General features: G+C 37.6%; 1 protein-coding gene across 10 annotated transcripts in view; it reads right to left on the bottom strand.

Annotated features, from left to right (window-relative positions):
- Positions 1–20634, bottom strand: part of fryl (furry homolog, like) — a 101259-nt gene that overhangs the window by 27216 nt on the left and 53409 nt on the right. For 7 of the 10 annotated variants that reach the window (XR_014200269.1, XM_082147532.1, XM_082147533.1 and 4 more), the window contains 33 exons: positions 19480–19619; positions 19190–19286; positions 18944–19023; positions 18238–18318; positions 17234–17402; positions 15813–15905; positions 14939–15037; positions 13978–14079; positions 12459–12503; positions 10912–11015; positions 10595–10703; positions 10263–10349; positions 9244–9415; positions 8626–8758; positions 8388–8495; positions 7688–7925; positions 6887–7051; positions 6691–6777; positions 6267–6535; positions 5881–6091; positions 5636–5760; positions 5287–5344; positions 5009–5100; positions 3760–3932; positions 3510–3670; positions 3305–3415; positions 3062–3216; positions 2870–2969; positions 2035–2203; positions 1637–1893; positions 933–1073; positions 621–789; positions 310–394 (listed from right to left, as the gene is read on the bottom strand). Coding sequence is in view for 9 of the 10 variants with exons in the window: in XM_082147532.1 (XP_082003658.1) it covers positions 310–394; positions 621–789; positions 933–1073; positions 1637–1893; positions 2035–2203; positions 2870–2969; positions 3062–3216; positions 3305–3415; positions 3510–3670; positions 3760–3932; positions 5009–5100; positions 5287–5344; positions 5636–5760; positions 5881–6091; positions 6267–6535; positions 6691–6777; positions 6887–7051; positions 7688–7925; positions 8388–8495; positions 8626–8758; positions 9244–9415; positions 10263–10349; positions 10595–10703; positions 10912–11015; positions 12459–12503; positions 13978–14079; positions 14939–15037; positions 15813–15905; positions 17234–17402; positions 18238–18318; positions 18944–19023; positions 19190–19286; positions 19480–19619 (4385 nt within the window). In the remaining variant the exon portion in view is untranslated. The remainder of the gene's footprint in view (positions 1–309; positions 395–620; positions 790–932; positions 1074–1636; positions 1894–2034; positions 2204–2869; positions 2970–3061; positions 3217–3304; positions 3416–3509; positions 3671–3759; positions 3933–5008; positions 5101–5286; positions 5345–5635; positions 5761–5880; positions 6092–6266; positions 6536–6690; positions 6778–6886; positions 7052–7687; positions 7926–8387; positions 8496–8625; positions 8759–9243; positions 9416–10262; positions 10350–10594; positions 10704–10911; positions 11016–12458; positions 12504–13977; positions 14080–14938; positions 15038–15812; positions 15906–17233; positions 17403–18237; positions 18319–18943; positions 19024–19189; positions 19287–19479; positions 19620–20634) is intronic. The other 3 variants (XM_082147529.1, XM_082147531.1, XM_082147526.1) reach the window with 1 other exon arrangement.

Below are 20634 nucleotides of genomic sequence, written 5' to 3'. Positions count from 1 at the left end.
TGAACAACCAGTCAGTAATAGCTAATAAACTAAATTTGGTTTATTTTCAGTAGTATACAATTATACAATACTTCAGCAGTTCGATGAGATTAGTTATTTTGACCAATTCATTGCATAGGCTTGTATGATTAATTTGTTCACGACTCGGACTACTCTGGTCGAGCTGTATGTTTTTTGTTGTGGGCAAACACTGAGGACGAATGCAACAGAAATGTGTTTCTTTTTTTGTGTGCCTTTTTTCCCCCCTTAAATATGGACCCCATTTCCAAACAAGATTCCTAATCCTGTAGTATCAGTATTAACTCTTACCTGTCCTCCATGTTGGAATCTTTGAGTTTGCCGTCATGGTGTCCATCAGGTCCAGGAACCATGGTGTTACTACTGGACGTTGTTCCTGAAAAAAGAAAACATTTAATCACATTTTATCACATGTTTATCAGGAAGCTTTCTGTAATATTTTGGCTTCCTGAATTGTTCCTACTTCAGTGAATTTTCTTTCAGGTATCTATAAAGATAGTCCATGAACAGTCAAGATTCATGGTCTTATGATTCTAAACTTTGTTTGTATAAATGTCATGTTGAGAAAGATACATAGTCAGATTGGTTTAAAGCATATATACCTGATGTAACAGAGGGGATCTTGTAAGAGGAAGTAATGCGGTAGTAAGGTGGGTTATCCATATGAGTGACAGCTGAGGATACAGGGTCTGTTAGCTCCAGCTCATACATTAACTCCTCCAGCAGCTGCATCGTCTTATCCCTGCCCAGATACACCACCACTCGCTTGACCTGAAAATATAAGAAAAAACATTCAGAAACACAATAGTATCCAACAAACTAGTTAAGTAACATGGCCTCAAGTCTCAAGTGCAGCCCATCTACTCCGGTATTGAGTATCTGGTGTTTGATTGGCAGGGGCAGGTGTCACTCACATAAGGCAGGAGACTTGGTTCACTGTTGACTCCAGACATGCTGATGAGGAAGTGCAGGATGATCTTCAGATTTTTGGGCCAGCTGTCAGCTAAAGTGGTCCAGACATTCTCAATCTCTGACCATGCGAACTCATCGCCATACTGTAAATTTAGACCATATTAACATTTATGTAATGATCTTCTTGAAAACGTTGGTATAAATGTGTTAAAACAATATATTTACAGCAGGAGTTTTTATTAATTAATTATTTTTATTTTTAGTTCGAAAGTGGACCTCGAGAGCAAGAGTTGAGAATCCCTGATTTACATAATAATAAAATATAACTCAAATATTCCAAAATTATTTTGGAAAACATACACAAATAAATAAAACAAAAATAAAATAAAAAGTGAATTCATGTGTGACAGAATACAAGTGTGTAACATTCATTAAAAATGAATATCTATTGTAACTTATAATACTTAACATACAAATACCTCCATTCAAACAAAAAGTCTAGCCAATGAATATCAAGACATGCTGCCAAATAAATATTTTACAACTAGGAAATAACAGAAAAATTATGTTTGCTATAGAAACATATATTCACTATATATATATATTTTTTTCCAGGCATAGAAATCATAAATCCAGGTTTTTTGAGACAGTAGAAACCCTGTCCAATAGTCAGCACAAAGTCTGCATGTAGTATGTGGGCACTTACCTTCGCAGTCATGAACATGAGGTTATTGAGGATCATGGTAGTGGCATGCGGTGAACCCCAGCCCTCTCCTTTCAGCCAGCGACGGCTGTTCACCATCATCATATCTCTCTCCTCTTCCTCCGTCGACGAAGGTTCATCTTGACGCCTTGCTGAAGGCTTGAAGTCCACCAGCTCCACGTTGTTCATCCAGGGTAGGAGATAATGCAGCATCACCTGTCGCCCACCAGGGTGTGCTGTCTGTATTCTCTGACTCACCTCTAAATAAAACCACCCGGAATCTCATTACAAACACAACACGTGTTTAAGGGGAAAATGCTGCCATTATTGATATTTTATTTTATTTCAGCATTCAAATTACAATAGTGATGTTTATTTTCAGTTAAAAATAACACTGGTACCTGAGAAGATGGGCAGGGTGAGTTCAGGGTAAGTCCGTGCCAGTTCTTCACTTAGCTGGTAGTAGGACACTGAGTAAAGGTGAGGAAGAGGGGAGGCTGGAGACAAGACCCCATCAGCACGCTGGATCTCCAGTTTATGGGCGTAACGGAACAGTTTGGGCTCTAGAATCTAACATGCAAACACATGCATACACACATTAATATTTACTACAAATCAAACTACACTTGTTTGACCATAAACTGTGGCTGGTCACTATACATGGTCATTCAGATGAGCCCACTTGCCAGTTCTTGGCCAAAATAAGCTGTAAAGTAGACACGACTTTATACTAAAGGCTGGAATACATTACATGATTTTGTTCAGATTTTTGGATGAGTCAATGCTAGTTGCTGAAAGTCAGAGCCAGTATAACAAAAAGAATCCCGTAGTGTGTGGTGGCACAGACTTAAGACCTTTTGCTTAAGACTATGATTTCATCCAGTCGGAAGATATGAAACATTTTGATATTTTGAGGCATTTTTAAAAACATTTTTTTTCATTTTTCATGCTTCTATCAACGTGGCGCATGTTTCTGTGTGAGTTTGTTGTGTTCAAAACGATGCCTGGTGTGTGATCCTCAGTCATTTAGCCTATGATCTTTAAACAGGAACCGGGTCTTTATACAGGAAGCAGAGCATGGTCAAAAGGCATTGCTTCCTAGTTTATCATTTTTGCACATTTGTTAAACATGAGAACTGCTATTTAAATGATTTATGTATTTTTTTGTGTTTATTATGATATATTATATAGAAATCACATTAATTTCCCTTGACTGAAAGAATCATCTTTACTGACCTGCAATAGCTGCATGGCGACCTCATAGATGTCTCTGGAAGAGTCGGCAGCTTTAAACAGGATGAGATTGAGCAGAACCACAGTGTCAAACTGGTAATCCCTGCAAGAGACAAAAAACACACAGTATTCATTTAATCTGAATTACTGTCACAAATTCAATCACATTCATCACAGGATCACTGTCATATGTACCTGTTGTGAAAGACATTGGCGATTGCTCTGAAGCAGCCGGCAGCAACCCTGCGTGAGCCAGTGTAGCAGCGATCCACCGCCCAGAACATCAGATTGCTCTGATCTGGGTTCAGCTCTAATAACAACATCACTGCCTCACAACCCAACTGATGCACCTGAGTACAAAGATACACGGACGCCAAAGTTCATAAAAGTCGATTGGTTAGTGATGCTAATACGGTCACGTGAGTGGCGTGTGGTTACCTTGCGGTCTTGAGAGTCTAGAATGTTGTCCAGCCACTTATACAGATACCCATCAGAAGACAGGCCAACGTTATCAGCAACCGGACCACAACATAGCACTGCGGACATGGCCTGTGCAGACACACATCATAGACCATATTCAGACTCGATAAAAGTTAAATTTGAAACGGCTGCAAAGGCAAATGTTTGTTTTGTGAGATTGTACCTTCAGTGCACAGTACTGGTGTCTGTTAATCTGCATGTTGCGGTCACTGTATCGGTCCAGTGGTGTGAACATGATGCTGAAGGGTCCAGCCCAATGACTGAAGAGCATGAACAGACTGTGTCTCAGTGACTGCTGAGGGAATATACTCCTCCTCTGATGTACTGCAGAAACACAATCATGAGGTCAGTTCAAGTTAAATTTCAGTTTAGTGAACTAAGACCTGCTGTGAAAAGGCCTTGTGTATGTGTACCTGGTACATTCTGTATGATGTTGGCCACTAGGGCACTGAAGTGAGAGCGGATGTCTCTCAGTGTGTCTGAATCTTTGTCGTTCTCAGCCTCCAGAAGCTGTCGGGTGAGATCCACATACTCCAGTAGAGTGCTGTTCAGAGAGTGAGACTCCCCATCCAGACCACCACTTGCACTGCACAGACAACACACAAATTACAGCTGTGGAATATAATTGTTTTTCTGATGCATCGCAAGGCTGATGTGAACGATTCTGCATTGATGCAGAGAAAATAATCGATTTAAAACAAATCTAATTTAATAGGCATATCATACCTATTAAAACATAAATGAAGTACTCTTATTATAAGATTATATTAATAAAAAGTTGCATACATGTCCTTCGTAAGCGAAGCACTTGCGTCTGATGCTTTAATTTAGTTTTTTTACGGAAAAAAACATGCATGACAGCGAAAATAAAGTGCGGGATGTGTTTGATGTTAAAGAGAGTTATTAAGCGTCATAAGCCACGGAAAATGTAATGTCGCGCTGACTGACACAGCCAAAGCGCATGCACAAAAATCTGCCTCACTCAGACAGCATGCGATGCTGAACTCAGATCTCTTTTGAGGCTTACTGCACATAAATGATCAAATACACACAAATATTTCAAAATATCAGTCTTGGCGAGTATTCGTGTAAACATAGTTGGTTATGCTTAAATTAAAAGTAAATGGTCTGGGGAAAAAACCTGATGTGTAACATTAGATCTATGCATTAGGTCTTAATATAATAACTGTCTGTGTCACTAATGTTAATAAAACATAAAAAGAAAAAAGGTAATCACTCACTTCTCTTGACTGAATTACTTTTGTAGCTTTAATAATAATAATAAAAATACATTTATTTATTTATTAATACACTAAAGACTATGCAGTGATTATTTTTACATTTGATTATTCAATTTCTGTAGTATTTCTTACTTGAATGCTTCTGTTAAATATATGTAAAATGATGTAAAATATTGTGATTATTAATATTATTATTAATAAAAGAATTGGAGGCAAAAGATGCATCGTGTTGCCTTGAGAAGAATTGTAACCCTCTGAATTGTAATTGATTTGGATCGTGAGGCAAGTAAAGATTCACACCTCTAGCACAAACACCTCGTAAATAAGGATACATTAGAGCTAGCAATGAAATTAACTTTAGCAAAACTAAGGAGTCGAATATTTTATTCTATGTGTGTGTGTGTGTATGTGTGAGACTTACGTCTGACTGATGACTCCAGAATCGGCTAGTAGTTCAAAAATCCGGACCAGCTGGACTCTGAGAATGTCACGACGCCGGCGTCGTTTCATATTCTGCGCAAACAAACAAAAAATCCACAAGGATCAAATATTTTATTTTATGTAGATCTGCTACTGTATCATGAATACATGAACAAAAAAGCTTGCATTTAAATGGTCTAGTAAAACATTTGTCCATGAGTCCTTGTAAACAGGGATTTCATTGGGTCAAGTGTCACACTGTTTAACGGGTCAACTCACCTCTGGCCTTCTCTCAAGTGCCTCTTTAATGATGGGGTTTAACTCTTCCAACAACTCTCTGCAAGACATATCACTGGGTTTAACCATATACTTATTTATAGCATATATATCATATTTCTGCACTTTTTTTCACTACAGTTTTGTCAAGTTTGTCTACTTTGTTGTAACACACTGACATAGTAAGTGATGGATGAGCCATGAAATCCAATCACAAGTGGTCACAGGAGGTTCATTTCAGATGCATTTAATTTAAAACCAAGTGTCAGCCCAATATGTCAGTCTGACCACTTGTGAGTGGTCCCATTTAAACCTAGTAATAAGAGCTAGGTCAGGTGATCCTAAGACGCACCTGAAGGCTACAGGGTTGGTCCGGCCAAGCCCCAGGACAAGAGACTCAGTGATGTCCATGCTCTCAGAGCGCATCATGGGAACCACATGCTTGAACAAGGAGGAAGGGGACGGAATGCTAATGATCTGCACAAACACAAACAAACTTGTTCATCATTTAAAATATGTTGTCCCAGATATATCACATTTAACAGTGTTAATCATTGCATTTGACATTAGAGCTGGTAGGGTGATAAGACCTCTGACCTTTGAGTCATAACTATATCCGCTGTCTGGGGTGGATGCCAGCGTCTCAGGCGGGGAGCAGCGGACAGAGCCGGGGGCCGATGAGGAAGAGGATGAAGATAAGGATGAGGTGGCAGAACTGCAACAGAGGATTAGGTAGTTCCTCCAAAGCCCCACGTATGAGTCACTGCTACTGCTCATGCTGTTCACCTTCTTAGCATTGATCGGGCTGCTGCAAGATCAAAGGTCACAAAGGAATATAATGTCTTTAAACATTGTAAATCTTTTTTTTTTTTTTTTTTACATATTTGGCAACAATGGCTATGAAATATAGGCTGAAAATATTGAGATATAGTTATGTTTTTAACCCATCCCTTCTAGAGACTCATTTGAAAGTGAAATCATACTTGATGTCGACTTGTGGCGAGAGCAGCTGAAGGCGTGTGGAGGCGAAGACCCAAGCGTAGCTCAGCGCAGTGGGGCAGTGCTTGGGCAGGTGCTCTTGCCGCAGGTAACTAGACAGGCTGATGACCCAGGGGTCCTGACCTTGCGTCACATGGGCAAACACCCAGATGTGGGAGGGGCTTACCACATCAAACTGGTGGCTGATGGGAGATGAGCTCCACTCTGCCAGAGTCTGAAGGTCTATTCCACTGGGACAGTACAGCAGATTTGTCTACAGCAAAAAGGGGCAAAAAAAATTATAAACTTAATAAAAAAAAAATAGTCTGAGATTTTATTTTTTGTTTGTTTTGGACAGAAGGTTTCTAAGAATTCCTGTCTGGAGGGGACACTAATATCCAAAATACATAATGTTCCACATTTCCTCACCTGATCGGCCCCAGTAAGGTGAATAAAGCTCTCGAGGACTGAAGAACTCAATCTGTCCATCACGTCTATAGCTAACTCCTCATCTCCCTGAGAGAGAGAAAAACAAGACAATGCAATGAATATGAATATGAAGAGCAAAAAAGAAGGTAATCTCATGTAGGTGAACAACAGGAAGTCATTCAGAGCGGATGGTTACCTTAGCGATGCAAAGAGCCGTGTGCAGTGATCGGACCTCTTTGAGGACATTGACAGCGAGTCTGCGTGTTGCAGGTCGACAGCTGCACAGCACGACCAGAGCCAGACCCTCCACCACATGCAGAACCGTCCAGAGAGGAGATCGCTCCAGAGGGAGAGAAGGGCTCTAAAAATATATACAATAAATACCGTGTTAAACTACAAGTTTAAAATGTATGATAAGCTACTTTTTTAAGAAAAATAAAATTAAGAAATACACAGTCTACCGTTCAAAAGTTTGGGGTCGGTAGAATTTTTTTAACGTTTTTGAAGGAATCTCTTTCCAAGGCTGCATTTATTTGAACAAAAATTTAGTACAAATTATAATTTTTATAAATATTATTACAATTTTAAACTTTATTTTAATATATGGTAAAATGCAATGGTAACACTTTACAATAAGGTCTCATTTATTAACATTTGTTAATGCATTAACTAACATGAAATAACAAGCAATATATTTTTATATTACATTTACATGTATTAAAGGTTAAATACATTTATTAACATTTGTTAATGTTAGTTAAAACTTTTTGTTTTCAGGATTCTTTGATGAATGGAAAGTTCTAAAGAAAAACATTTATTTGAAATAGAACTAGATTTTTTTGTAACATTATAAATATCTTTACAGTCAGTTTTGGTAAATTTAATGCATCCTTGGTGAATTAAAGCATTAATTTCTTTCACAAAAAAACTTTTGAATGGTAGAGTACATAATATAATATTATATAAAAACTTAATTCTGTTGTGAGTATGACTGCACCTGTGATTCATGGCTGCGGTTGCTGCTCTGTACCGCCTGTCTCCACTGTATGATGAGCTGCAGCAGCATCTTGACAGCGTTGTCCAGTAGTGTGGGGTGAACATCAGTCACCTCCCTCACAATGAAATACACAAAACCAGACAACACATCCTCTCTCCAGTCCGGGAAGTCCACCATCAGAGCCTGCAGAGTGGTGAACGCCAGACCACGCAGCTCCTCATCCATATGGATGGTCAGTCTGGATGGGTGGGAGAAAGAAAGAGTCATTGTTTACAAAATGCAATAAATAAATGATACACATCATCATCTTCATAACAGCATCATGCGTCACCAGAACCGCAGAGAGGTCAAGTGGGTAACAGCGATATACAGGTTCTGACTACATGCTATTAAGACTGGAAGTCTGACTCAGACTGCGGTTGTTGTACAGGAAGTCATTAATATAGCAACTGCGCTACATGTTGGAACGCTACCCACAAGGCTATTGCCTCCCACAAGGCTATTGCCTCCAACAATATTGAATCAAATTGAAAGCTTGTGAATCAGAGTTGAATAATGAAATTCGTACTAGTCAAGATATGTCTGCTGAAGTGAATGATCAGTAGGTATAAATACAACAATAGAACTAGTGAATTGGGGAAAGGGTGAAGTTTTCTTGCGGTGATGAATGAGGTTTGACGCGAGGGTCACAGGTCATTACTTGGCCAGTAGCTCGATGAGATCCTGCCTGCTCATGCCGTCTGGGATTAGTCTGGGAATGGCAGCTACACATGTCCGGAACAGATCAATCTTCGGTTTACGCTCCCCACTAAAACAGAACACACACATGTATTAAACACAATAAAAGCCAGGTAAACCACACCATTTATTTTCATACAGCTTTAAAATTTCAAGATTCTAATATCATATTTAAGTCAATAAAATCTCAAGAAACTAACGTGATCATGTCCTCTGGCTCTTTGTTGGACATCTGAACGTTGGTCATGCTCATGGATCGTCCCACCTCTTTATCCAAGTGCCTGAGGATGTTATCCAGGGCCTTTCTAACCTGAGGGTAATAAAGAGACATGCCTAGACAGACAAACACACACAGAAAGAGAAAAGCTTAGTTCACACGCAGAACGGAAAATGTTACAATGGACTACATACAGAGACATTTCCTCAACCTCTAAACAATGAAGCCAGATAAATACACCACCATCTGAACTATTGGGCAGGCATGCGATGCATTTCATTTTTATTAAAAATGAAAAGTCAAATTCAGGTATAACTGGAAATTCAGACTAATGCCAGAAGACAGCAGATGAAAGGACCACAATTACTTTCCTCAAAATATTTCAAACTGTCCCACTTAAAAACTAACACAAAAAATTACTTGGCAGAAGTCTCAGCTTCATTTATACAGAAAGCTCAACGAGAACAGCTCATGCTCAAGGAATCACAATTGCATTAAAAACCAACTAATCCAATTTGACCAAATGCTTTGGGGTAGGGGAAGCTGTACTCAAGATTATCTTCTTTTTGGAGAACTGTGTAGGAACAGTAAGGGTCTTTACCGATGACCTTGGCTTCCTCGTCTGTGAGGGTGGTGTTGAGGAAGATCTTTTTGACCCGCAGTGTGTTGCCTGAGGGTAAGATGACGCCCGTGGTGGGCATGGGCGGCTCGCCGTCTTTCTGTTGTAGGCTGTCAGCTATCACCAGGAAGGCCCGAAGACCTATATTCATCCTCTGAGAGAGAGACAAAGAGATTGAGAGAGATAATTCGTTTTTGTATTTATATTTTTATCCATCCAACACCACAGTCAGAGGCCCAATCGCCTAATATTTTAAGTGTTTTTAACAGAAAAGTTGGCGATATATTAGATATTTATATATGTATTGGTCGATATTGGATAATTGAATTGTTAGATTGCCTTTGCCGTCATCTAATGGGCAGTAAAAGTTAATCTTTAAAAACACTAATAGTTTATAACACCGTTAAATGTAATCTTTAGCAAATCTCAAAATGAATATACTTTTTTCATGTTGTAATGACTGAATTCAATTGTAGCCTTTAAACTAATGACTTTAATTCTCAGTGTTTTATTATTGACCTATTTACACAGAATAGCATACATTTTATTTAATACAGTTTTATTTATGTTATTTATATTCAAAATAGTTAAAGCAGTATGAATTAACGGTCACACTTTATTTGAAAGTGTAATTAAATAATTCAATATAAATAAATAATATTAATAAATAATTAAATATGAATAAACAACATGCGCTTACTATAGTGTTTAGGGTTTGGTTTAGTGTTAATTGCTTGTAATTAAGCATTTTCTGTTATACACAAATACATGTAACGTGTAACAAGGACACTTTACAATAAAGTGAGCGTATTCATAACACTTAACATTCAATAGCACAATGTTTATAAACAAAAATTAACCATGATTAATAAATTGTGTAAAAAATATTGTTAGTTCATATTCTATCAATTAATCTTAATGTATAGAACTTTGAGGTAAAGTGTTAATTGTTAAATAAAAATGTCTGGTCTTGTGTGTATGTGTAATGTCTCTTCACACACCTCTGGATTAATGGTGAAAGTCTTGTGAGACTTGCCCACACACAGCAGGTCATAGATGATCTCTTTCATAGCAAAGTCCAGCCTTTCCTTCAGAGAGGAAAAAACACACCACACAAAAGTCACTTATAAAAGCAAAACAACAACTCGTGCATTAAATCAAAACCACACTACCAAATGTTGTTCTTCATTGTATTATGAAAGTGATTGGTGAAAGTGGATAGATAGAGAAGGGGAAAGTGGATAGATAGAGAAGGGGAATGGGACATCGGTATATAAGACTGGATCTGAAATATGATCAGCTGTTCTGAAATATGTTTTGAGAGAATTTTTACCTGAGCGATAAACTGAATGATCTTAACGAAGATGTTGAGGGGTGTGTCCCTGGGCACAACGCTGCGAGAGCCCTTTGGGAAAAGTGCTGTAACAATACCGAGGAGACGACTGTGAGGGGAAAAGAGATCATGTGAGATGATATAGTTATACAGAAAATATTTCTAGTCTTTTTGTATACATTTGTTAGAGGTTTCCCTCCTCCAATAATGGTATGTCTGTGATTGAGTGTTTTACGTATTCTAGTTTGTGTGCATTTGGCATAAATTTATGATATTTTTGTAAATCTGTATGATTGTGTAAGGATCGTGTGACCCACCTCTGTGTGGTTGTGTTGCTCTCACACTTGATCCTGATGATGTAAACCCAGAGCAGCCGATACAGAGACTCCAGTGCTACACGTGACATTTTGGGGTCTTTGTTCTAGAAAGAAGGGCACAAAAACATTCAGGTAAAATAGTCACAACCCTTGGACAACAAAACCTCATGAAATGAGCCATGAAAAAAAATAAAAATAATCAAAAGTACATTTTTGTGAGTCTTACAAGTGAGTCAAAATGACCTCTAAAGACAACAATTCATAAATTAATCCAACCCAGAAAAAATGCCAGACTCATTCATAAAAAGTTGCTGCTTCATCTGTATCATGATGGATGATCAATAGTTCACTTGCTGCTCATAACGAGCTAATAAAGGAATATGACGCACTGGTCTCCATTTACAAGCCAATAAGAGCTGTAATTTCTGCTTTAACTGCATTGATGAACAGAGAGTGGAGTCATAAATCGGCTGTTCAGCAGAAGCAATGGATGATGAAAGAGGGATTCATTAAAACTCTGCTAATGAATCTGTGATTAACACATCGCGGCTCGTCCAAATCGAGACACTGACTAAGCAGTGTTCTCTCTCACTCTTTCTGCTACTCTCTCTCTCACACACAAACACACACACAGCTAATCAGACTGCAGTAAAGAGCATTAAGCAAGCTGTAATGACCAACACTCACCATAGGGGGCGTATGATCACAAGGTTTTCAGCTAATATCAACTACATAAGAAATGAGCACACTTGTATAGTGAGTGTCTGTCAGTGACAGAGATGCCATATTTACATTGAATTATCTGGAATACTTTTTTTACCATGTCTTGTCAAATGAGATACATTTAAAATGTGTGTAGATTTAAAACAAACCATTGTAAATGTAACAAACATGTAAACTCTTCAAAGTTCTACGGAGGAAGATGGAGATCAGCGGCATCATCACCATTCAAAACTTATGGTCATTTGAGCCAAAACTATAATCCACTCAAAACTATAATCTTCCAGAAGTAAAACTCTGCTGCAATTTTGCATGCAACATTAAAATTTAGATTGAGTTTCGAACCCAGTCCCCTCACAAAACTGAATAAAACCCTTAGATTATAAAGTCATAATCACTTTAATAATTGACATAAAATTTAACATAATTAAATTTTTTCACCTACATTAAAACATTTTTGGGAAAATGCATAGTTCTATAAAATACACTTTTTTTTGTTTTGTTGCACAGGTAGTTAGGCTTATTTTATATTCACTTTGGTTAAAGGGCATTAAGTGAATTTTGGCCTTAGATAAAACATCCCTCACAACCATAATGGTGAGCACAGATGTTATAAAGTCTATATTTCCATTAATTACTCCCTGAACTGGGTGGTTTTCCTGTGCAAAATCTTGAGGATGGCAGGACAGTAATAAAGCTATTTGGATGGTTTCATTTATGGACAGGTGAAAGCCAGAAGTCTCAGGAAGCCCATGTGGACTACAGGTCAATCACATGACCTCTCAGAGGCGGGGCAAGAGTCCTTGAGGGTAACCATGGTAACTCACCTGTAAGGTCTCAATCTGCTTACGGATGCTGTTGTTTGACGGCATCTGGAGCCAATAAACGTGCAGGAGAAACAAAAATGATGACAGAGGACAAGGGGTGATGGTGGTGGGGGGGAAAGACATGCAGGTTAGAAAAATAACAAGAGACAAACTTAAGAACAAAACAAAGCTTTGTGCTACAACAACATGCAAAACATGTAGGGTGCGTGGGATTTAATACTTCAGTGTCAGATTCTCTACAGAATCAACACAAGTATTCCTACATTTATCTATATTTCCCTAAGGAATGAAAATGTCCCATTAGACAAGCTTCTGGGAAGATTAATTTCGTTTTCATTTATATATAGGTGGTGTGCTGATGAAGAGTTTCAGACAAACAGCAGGATTGGAGAAAAATAAAATAAAAAGGGGAAGCAGGATTAGTGTGTGCAAACAAGCAAGGGTGATTGTGAAGACTTTATTCAGAGTAGACTAAAACAATGCTTCAAATATAATATGGCATCCACTCTGACTAAAGTCTGTTGGTCAGGGAAGACAAACTACAGCAGGGTTAGAACAGACAGGGAACCAGACAGGCAAGCAGAACTATAAAGGCAATCCATGGATCAATCAGGAGAGGAATCATCCACCACTGAGACTACAAATCCAATCAACCTGTGCTCAATGGGCTCAAGACATTACACCAGATCACTGAGGAAAACTTCACTTCTGATCCTGAATCATTTACATGACGTACACATGAAGTGTAAGAAGCAGTCTAAAGTGGATTAGGAGCAAGATTCACACTACAGTCCCGATTCTGATCCAGTCCTGATCTAGATTAACGGGAAGTGAGGAGACGATTTAATCGGTACTGCCGGGAGTAACATCAAGTTTGATCACTCATTCATAAAAATCACCACCACCAAATCAAAGCATCACAGATCACTCCTCAAGATTCACATGATAAAGTTGCATATATTGGAGGGAAACTCAATCATTGTGGAAAGGGAGTTAGGAAACCAAAAATGATCACATCCTGGTAGCTGAACCAGCAACAATGAAAAAGAACGAGGACAAGGACAAGCACAAACACGTTTTTGAGATATAATCGAGAAAGAGTGGATGACACGGGTATAATTATTTGAACAATATAAGCAAGAGGCATTTTACAAAAGTCAACTGTAGCCACACACCTTTCTGCAAAATTATGTAACTGAACCAACCCATTTACAGAGTGTTTTTTCATATTGAATCACCAAATCTGCCTCCAGGCTTCAGAATCTGTATATACTGTATCAACAGCATACTTTTTCTTTTCTTTTTTTTGCTGCACCCAATCAACATTTGATAGTAATGTAAGATTTATAGCTACTATAAATCTAGTAAAACTAGTAACTAGCTATTTGAATAGCTACTTGTAAGCTATATTTTACATGGTGCAATTTGTGTGAAACTCTCAGCTGCAGTAGTTTTCTCACAGGATATCACTAAGCTAAAGTAAATACTCTGTAGTCATGCTACTGTTAGAAAACATTACCTTTAGGTGGGAAAGGCAGTTCTGAAGGAAGATGTGCCAATTATTGAGGAAGAACTGCTTCTGACTAACACACAGCAGACATGTGACCAATGGATACAATGCCTGGGGAGATATAAAAAAAAAGAAAGACTGAAAACTTTTATTTACAGCAGCAAGGATGCATTAAATTGATTAAACCAGACATTAAAAGACATTCAGAAAGGTACAAAAGACTTATATTTCAAACAAATGCTGTTCTTTTGAACTTTCTACTCAAAGAATCCTGAAAATAATATCAACGTTTACACAAAAATATTAAGCAGCCGAACAGTTTTCAAAATTGATAATAATAAATGTTTCTTGAGCAGCAAATCATCAAATTAAATATTTTCAGAAGGATCATGTGACACTGAAGACTGAAGTAATGATGATGAAAAAAATCAGCTTTGCCATCACAAAAATAAATTACATTTTAAAATGTATTTTAAAAGTATAGTTCACCCAAAAATTAAAGTATAACTAAAGTATGATTTTTTTTTTTTTTTTTTTTTGAGTTTCTGAAAGAAGCAGCAGTGATGTCAGATTCATGAATGAATCACTTTTGTGAACCGGATCAATTTATTAATCGAATAGAATAATTCATTCATAAATCACATTGCTACTTGCTCTCATGCATTTCATAAGGAGAACTGGGAGAGATTTGCAGAAAATAACAACTATCTCACTCAATACTTTTGACTGAGTAGACTACTTAAGAGTTTTAAATACAAATACCAAACTCTTAAGGACCACTTTAATGATAGTGTTCTGGTACTTTTTGAAGCGTCAAAGCTTTGCAATTGCATGGAAAAGGATGTAAAATAGATGAGCTAAACTTGTCCTTTTGTGATCCACAGAGGAATGAAAGTCTTCTGGGTGGCAGAATGTTCTAGTCTACAGAGGATTGTGGGAAAGTATTTATCAAAGCAGAAAAGCACTGTACCAGTGAGTGCTTCTTTCTTGAGCTGAGGTCAAAAGTCGTCTGGTAGAGCATCTCCACGAAGTTCTTCAGGCAGGGCACATTCACTTCATTCTTCACCGCCTTCAAACACACAAGCACAAACATATGAGTCCTCATGCTGAGCTACACCCGCTCAGAGCCAACAGCACACAAATCACTCAAGTGTTATTCATCTTGTCAATGCAAACCGAAATACATTTCAATTGTGTTTCTGTAGCAACTTCCACAAGCTCCACCTCAAATTACTTGACAAGACATGTACCATCATGAACTCTGGAGAAGAGTCACCAAGCCTCTGTCAAATGATATGTATACAAAATGCACTGTTTTAAAGGACCAATCAGAATTTGAAACAGATTATGTGACTGGTGTGCAGCAAAAATAGTTCTGTGATTTTGCCTAGGGACGAGATGCAGGTTTTTTAAAAGTCACTTTAAGTTCATCTGAGGGGCATTTAGCAATGTTATTAACTAACTCTAAGATCACTCTGATACCACTCCATCAGACACATAACCGGATCAATTTTAGGGTTTAAAAACAGCATGAACTTTTATATATTTCTGGCCTCAAGTTTTCCTACGAAGAAAATGGAAAACCCAGAATGGGACTGGAGCGGAGTGTTTACAGATCATACAAACATATTCTGATTTGAATTAATGAAAAGTTGTGTAATGTTCTGCTTTCTGTGTTGCCGTATTGTGAAATTACGCTGATTTGAATCAGAGTTGATGTAGCAATATTGCAATTTATTCTATGGCAAAAAATGTGTGTGAAATCTAGCTCATAGGAATGATTTTTGCACAAGCATGGGTGAAATTATATGATTTGAACGAATGGAGAGCTCTGCATTACTTACAGCAGCAACAGGGATGAGGATCTCAACAAACAGGCCAGCCAGTGCATGTTTGATATCTTTATCCTTCACCTCCAGGAAATACTGAGCACATTCCTGCCTCACCAACACAGACACACACACACACAAAAAAAACATTTAATCTATTAAATGCTAAACCTTGCACTAAACATTCAAGAGAAACTTGCAAATATACCGTTTTAGTAACTAAAAAGGATGCACTATTAAACCTTTTGTGAGGCCTGCACACTCAAACACGATGGTTGGAGAAATATGAGGTCTTCAATAAAAAACAGCATCACTTTACAGCTATTGGCTCAATAAAAATCTCTGGAATATGGTGCTTGTTAAATGCAACACATATTGAAAGCAGGATTTCACTGCCTATAACTGGCTAATGTAAAGAAATAGCTCCACAGAGCCAACACAGAGACTGTAAATAGATTTTATGAGGCATGACTACAGAGAGCGCGCAAATAAAACAAAAATACTATCTGACTGACAATAGAGGAGACGAGACTCAAAATGTATTGACCCCCAAAACACTGTGATGATGTGGCACTTTTCACAAAACTGGAACAAATTAGGCCTGAAAATGTATTTTGTATTTGTTTGTTTTTTGGTCAAAATTTGTTTTATTTTCAAAATATTCTTTAATGAATATAAATTCAAGAGATTATGTAAAATTTGAGGCTGTTTTAATTGTTTTATTGTTGAAAATGTCATGCCCTCTTTTATGCTAGATATTAGTTGATCCAGAAAATCCAGATATATTATTCTCTATTCGTGAGAAGTACCATGTAACAATGAAACATCTCTTGTCCAAAATGAAAGTGTTAGTTCACCCAAAACTAAAAATTCTGTCATAAATTACTATGTTCTTCTGAACCCATAAGATTTTCATCTTTGAAACGCAAATGAAGATATTTTAATGAAACCTGAGAGAACGCTGTCCCTCCATTGAAAGTCAAGTGTATTTGAGCTTCTGTTGACTATATTTGATGTGCTCTATGTATTTGTGTAGATCAATGTTTATACGTGAATAAAAACCTGAATGAAATCTATTTAATCTAAAGGAATCCTGTCTCTTCAGGATTTTAATTAAACCAGTCAATTCAAATGAATTTCTTTTACTGTACTTTTCTTTTTTTGTCTTTATGAACTTTTTGACCTGAGTGACAAAAATCTATTTTTAAATCTTTCTATCACTCCTAAAATATTTTCATTGTGTTGATGAAGAAGATGAACAAAAGTCTTATGGGTTTGCAATGACATGCAAGTGAGTAAATGATTTTTCATTTTAGGGTGAACTAACACTTTAAAAGACCCTTTCAGTGGATAAATCATATAACAACCACCCTCAGCAGCTCATTAAAACACTACAAGAACGTACAGCACATGTCTGTGTTAGTATGTGTCTCGACCTGCATGTACTGGAATGAAGCCTCAAAGTCCTCAACGGGGTACATTTTGACTCTGAAGAACTTCATGCCCATGATGAGGCTGATGATGCTCTGCACCACATGAGGACTTTGCTCTTTCAGCCTCAGTTCCTTCAGCTCTGTGATGAACTTCTTACGCACTGCCTGGAACCTGCGCGCACACACACAAACAAACACACAAAAATAGAATGAATCATTCTTATTTCACAATGGGCTTTAACAAATTCCCTACTTCATCTAGTCAATTCGCACAACCATTGATGAGAATGCAGTGTCAAGTTTCAATCAAGTGCTCAACAAATATGTGTAGCAGCCTTTAACCAAAACTAAACACTCCACATAACAGGTTGAATAAAGTTTAGTCTTATTATTGTCTGTGAGTTTAAGATTTTAAGTTTCCCTTAAAAAAAAAAAAAAATCCCAGATGCAAAAGCTTGTTATAGCAATGCAAACTGCCTGGATCCAAACAAGCAAGGACAACAGTCAGCGCATCATGCCTTTATCATATTGTGTAAAACGGCTGCTTCAAACACTGTCCTCAGGGCAAAGTGGCTCTGCACAGGAAATCATGAACTGAAAGGAAGGTTGAGCAGTATGGTAAATCAATTTCAGGCCCTGACTATTACAGCACATGGCTAAATTACATTACAGCTTAAACAGACAGTTTCATGTAGCTGTGAGGGAGTCTTAATGTGTGCCGAGGAGAGAATTACAGTAACAGTAAAAGTGTCCAAAGACTGTACAAATCATTGATGGCTTTGTATTCAGCTCAAGGCGAGTTAGAATGAGAGCGGTTTGAGGGCTTTGTTAACTGATGGGAGGTCTGAATGGATGTGCTAGCAGCAACTTCATCTTATGGTGTGAGTGCACATTATTTTCAACATATTTGTCAAGTTTTTGACAAATTGCTTAGAGAATATTTTGAAATGTGCAACAGACCACAGAAGGTATACTGTAATCTCAATGTGGTTTTGGGATGGACTCACTTGGATTGGGCGAGGACTCCGATGACCTCAGCGTACAGGTCAGCGATGATGTGCACATTACCAGTGTTGGGGCCTGAGTACCTGTTGAACAAGCCATCACAATCAACATCAGTAACACAAGCCCTTCCACAACGAATTAAGAAAATCTTCATATATATTTCCATTAAGTACAAAAGCATTTGTACACAGTAATATTTTTTATTTTTTGAAAGAAATTTATACTTTTATTAAGCACGGATGCATTAAATTGATCAAACCTGCCATTAAAGATATTTTAAAGATTTACTCTTTTTAACTGTTTTCAACACTGATAATTCTAAGAAATGATTCTTGAGCAGCAAATAAGCATATTAAAACGATTACTGAAGGATCATGTGACACTGAAGACTAGAGTAATGGCTGCTGAAGTTTCAGCTTTGCCATCACAGGTATAAATTGTATTTTAAAATATATTCAAATTCTTTAAAAGTATTACTATTTGACAATTATTGATCAAATAAAAGCAGACTTCAAAAATATAAAAATATCCTACCGACCCAAAACATTTGAAAGGTAGTGTATATACATACAAAATAATTTAGTGCACATGATGCAATGTAACTATAGATAGTTCACTTGTCTGCATCTTGTCATCAAGTTTGCATTTGTCCAGAGTACACCTGTAGAATTTGCATAGAAAAGTGTGTGTTTGTGTATGTGCACTCACCCCTCTTTGTGTTTAAAGTGCTTGAATGCCAGGTTAAGGACTTCTTGTACTAAGGCGTCTGGCACAGGATGAAGGGGAATCTATAGAAAAAAATTTCATCAACATCAACTCTATGATGTAAGGGTCACTGTTTTACTTCAGGATCCCTGATATACTGTTAGCAAGTCTATGCATGTTAATGCCACAACACACCTATCTCTGACTTCAGAGACACCACACCTAAGCAATGAAACACACAAACCTCACCTGTTTCAAAACTTCCACTGAAACTAAACAAAAAATGAAGTCTATGGCTAAGTCCCTTCGCTCCAGTAGGTAGTCTTTATCCCGATGTTGTTCATCTCTAAAGAGGTTAAAAGAGCAGGATTCACAAGTTAGAATAACAACTAATTATTAACTCCAAATAAAAATGCACAAGAACATCTGCAGCTCTTAAAGCTCTTGCTGAAGAGAAGATAAAAACAGAGACAGCAGAGAAAAGAGAAACCTACGATACTGTGTATTTGTTTAAGATGTATAATTGCGTGTCTCCCCACCCTTTGGACTTGGTGCTGGAGCGAGGTCTGTACTCGTACGACTCGTCTTCTGTCCCGCTCTGTCTTCTGTACCAGTCAAACAACGTCCGCAACAGCGAAGGCAAACAGTGTTCTGCTATGGAGCTCATAGAGCTTATTAACTGTAACATACAAACACAATAATACAGCTTAATAACACACTATTCATGTGGATTAAAGATTGGCCAGAAAATTGGCCTATTTACTAAATGTTAATGTATCTATTAAAGTCGGCATGAAATGGAAATGCACAAATTGATCTTGTTGTGAATGATTCATCCATGCACACATTTCTTTCTTTTTTTTACCTTGTAATGTTTATTATATCAAAATATCATAATTCAATCTTCAAGTGAAACGACAGACTTCTTTATGGTAATGTATACCGTACTTTTAGTCTGCTTAAACCCTCTCTTACAATCGACTGCATTCCACATTCAAATCTGAATCCGTTTACTTGGATGCATGTCACAATAATAATAAATAAAACTAAAATAATAAATGGCTGTGTGGTTGTTGTGCATGATCCAGCAGTGCATGTTATTCTAAAGTACAAACTTTCTCCACCTTCAAAATATGTTATTTGCACCACAAAGTTTGATTGCGAAAGCCATATTATGTCTTTAAAATGTAAAATGACTGTATTTGTCTTTAAAAAACTAAAAAGCAAAATATACTGTTCAGTTGATTTGAGAGGAAAATCTAAACTGAGAACAATTTAGAAATGGGTGAAAAGGAAAGAAAGGGGAAGAGAAGGAAGAGAGATGGCAGCACTTTGGAGTGCAGTCTGCTATTGATCTGTCCTATTGTGAGGGCGGGATGGGTGTAGGATGATACGTCCAGTGGTTACTCAACCTTTCACTGCAGTAACCCAGCACCAAGCATCATGAGCGCGCACACACACACACACACTGAGCTATGGTGTAGAGTAAATGTGTGTGTATGCTGATGAGTGTGTGAGGGATGGTATAGTTCACTGTGGTGTGATTCAGCAGAGCTGATCTCTCTGCAGTCACAACACGTCACTGACTGAACACGCAGTTCCCGAGACTCGGCACAGCCAAATCCAATAATCAAATCAGTGTGTGCGTGCTAGCGATGTGGGAAAAAAGTGCAGAGTGAGTGAAAAAGTGTGCT

Source organism: Leuciscus leuciscus (genome assembly GCF_965113295.1).
Source record: "Leuciscus leuciscus genome assembly, chromosome: 19".
Taxonomy (NCBI): Eukaryota; Metazoa; Chordata; class Actinopteri; order Cypriniformes; family Leuciscidae; genus Leuciscus; species Leuciscus leuciscus.
The sequence above is the reverse complement of the archived record's forward strand: the minus strand, read 5'-3'. Positions and strand labels throughout refer to the sequence as shown.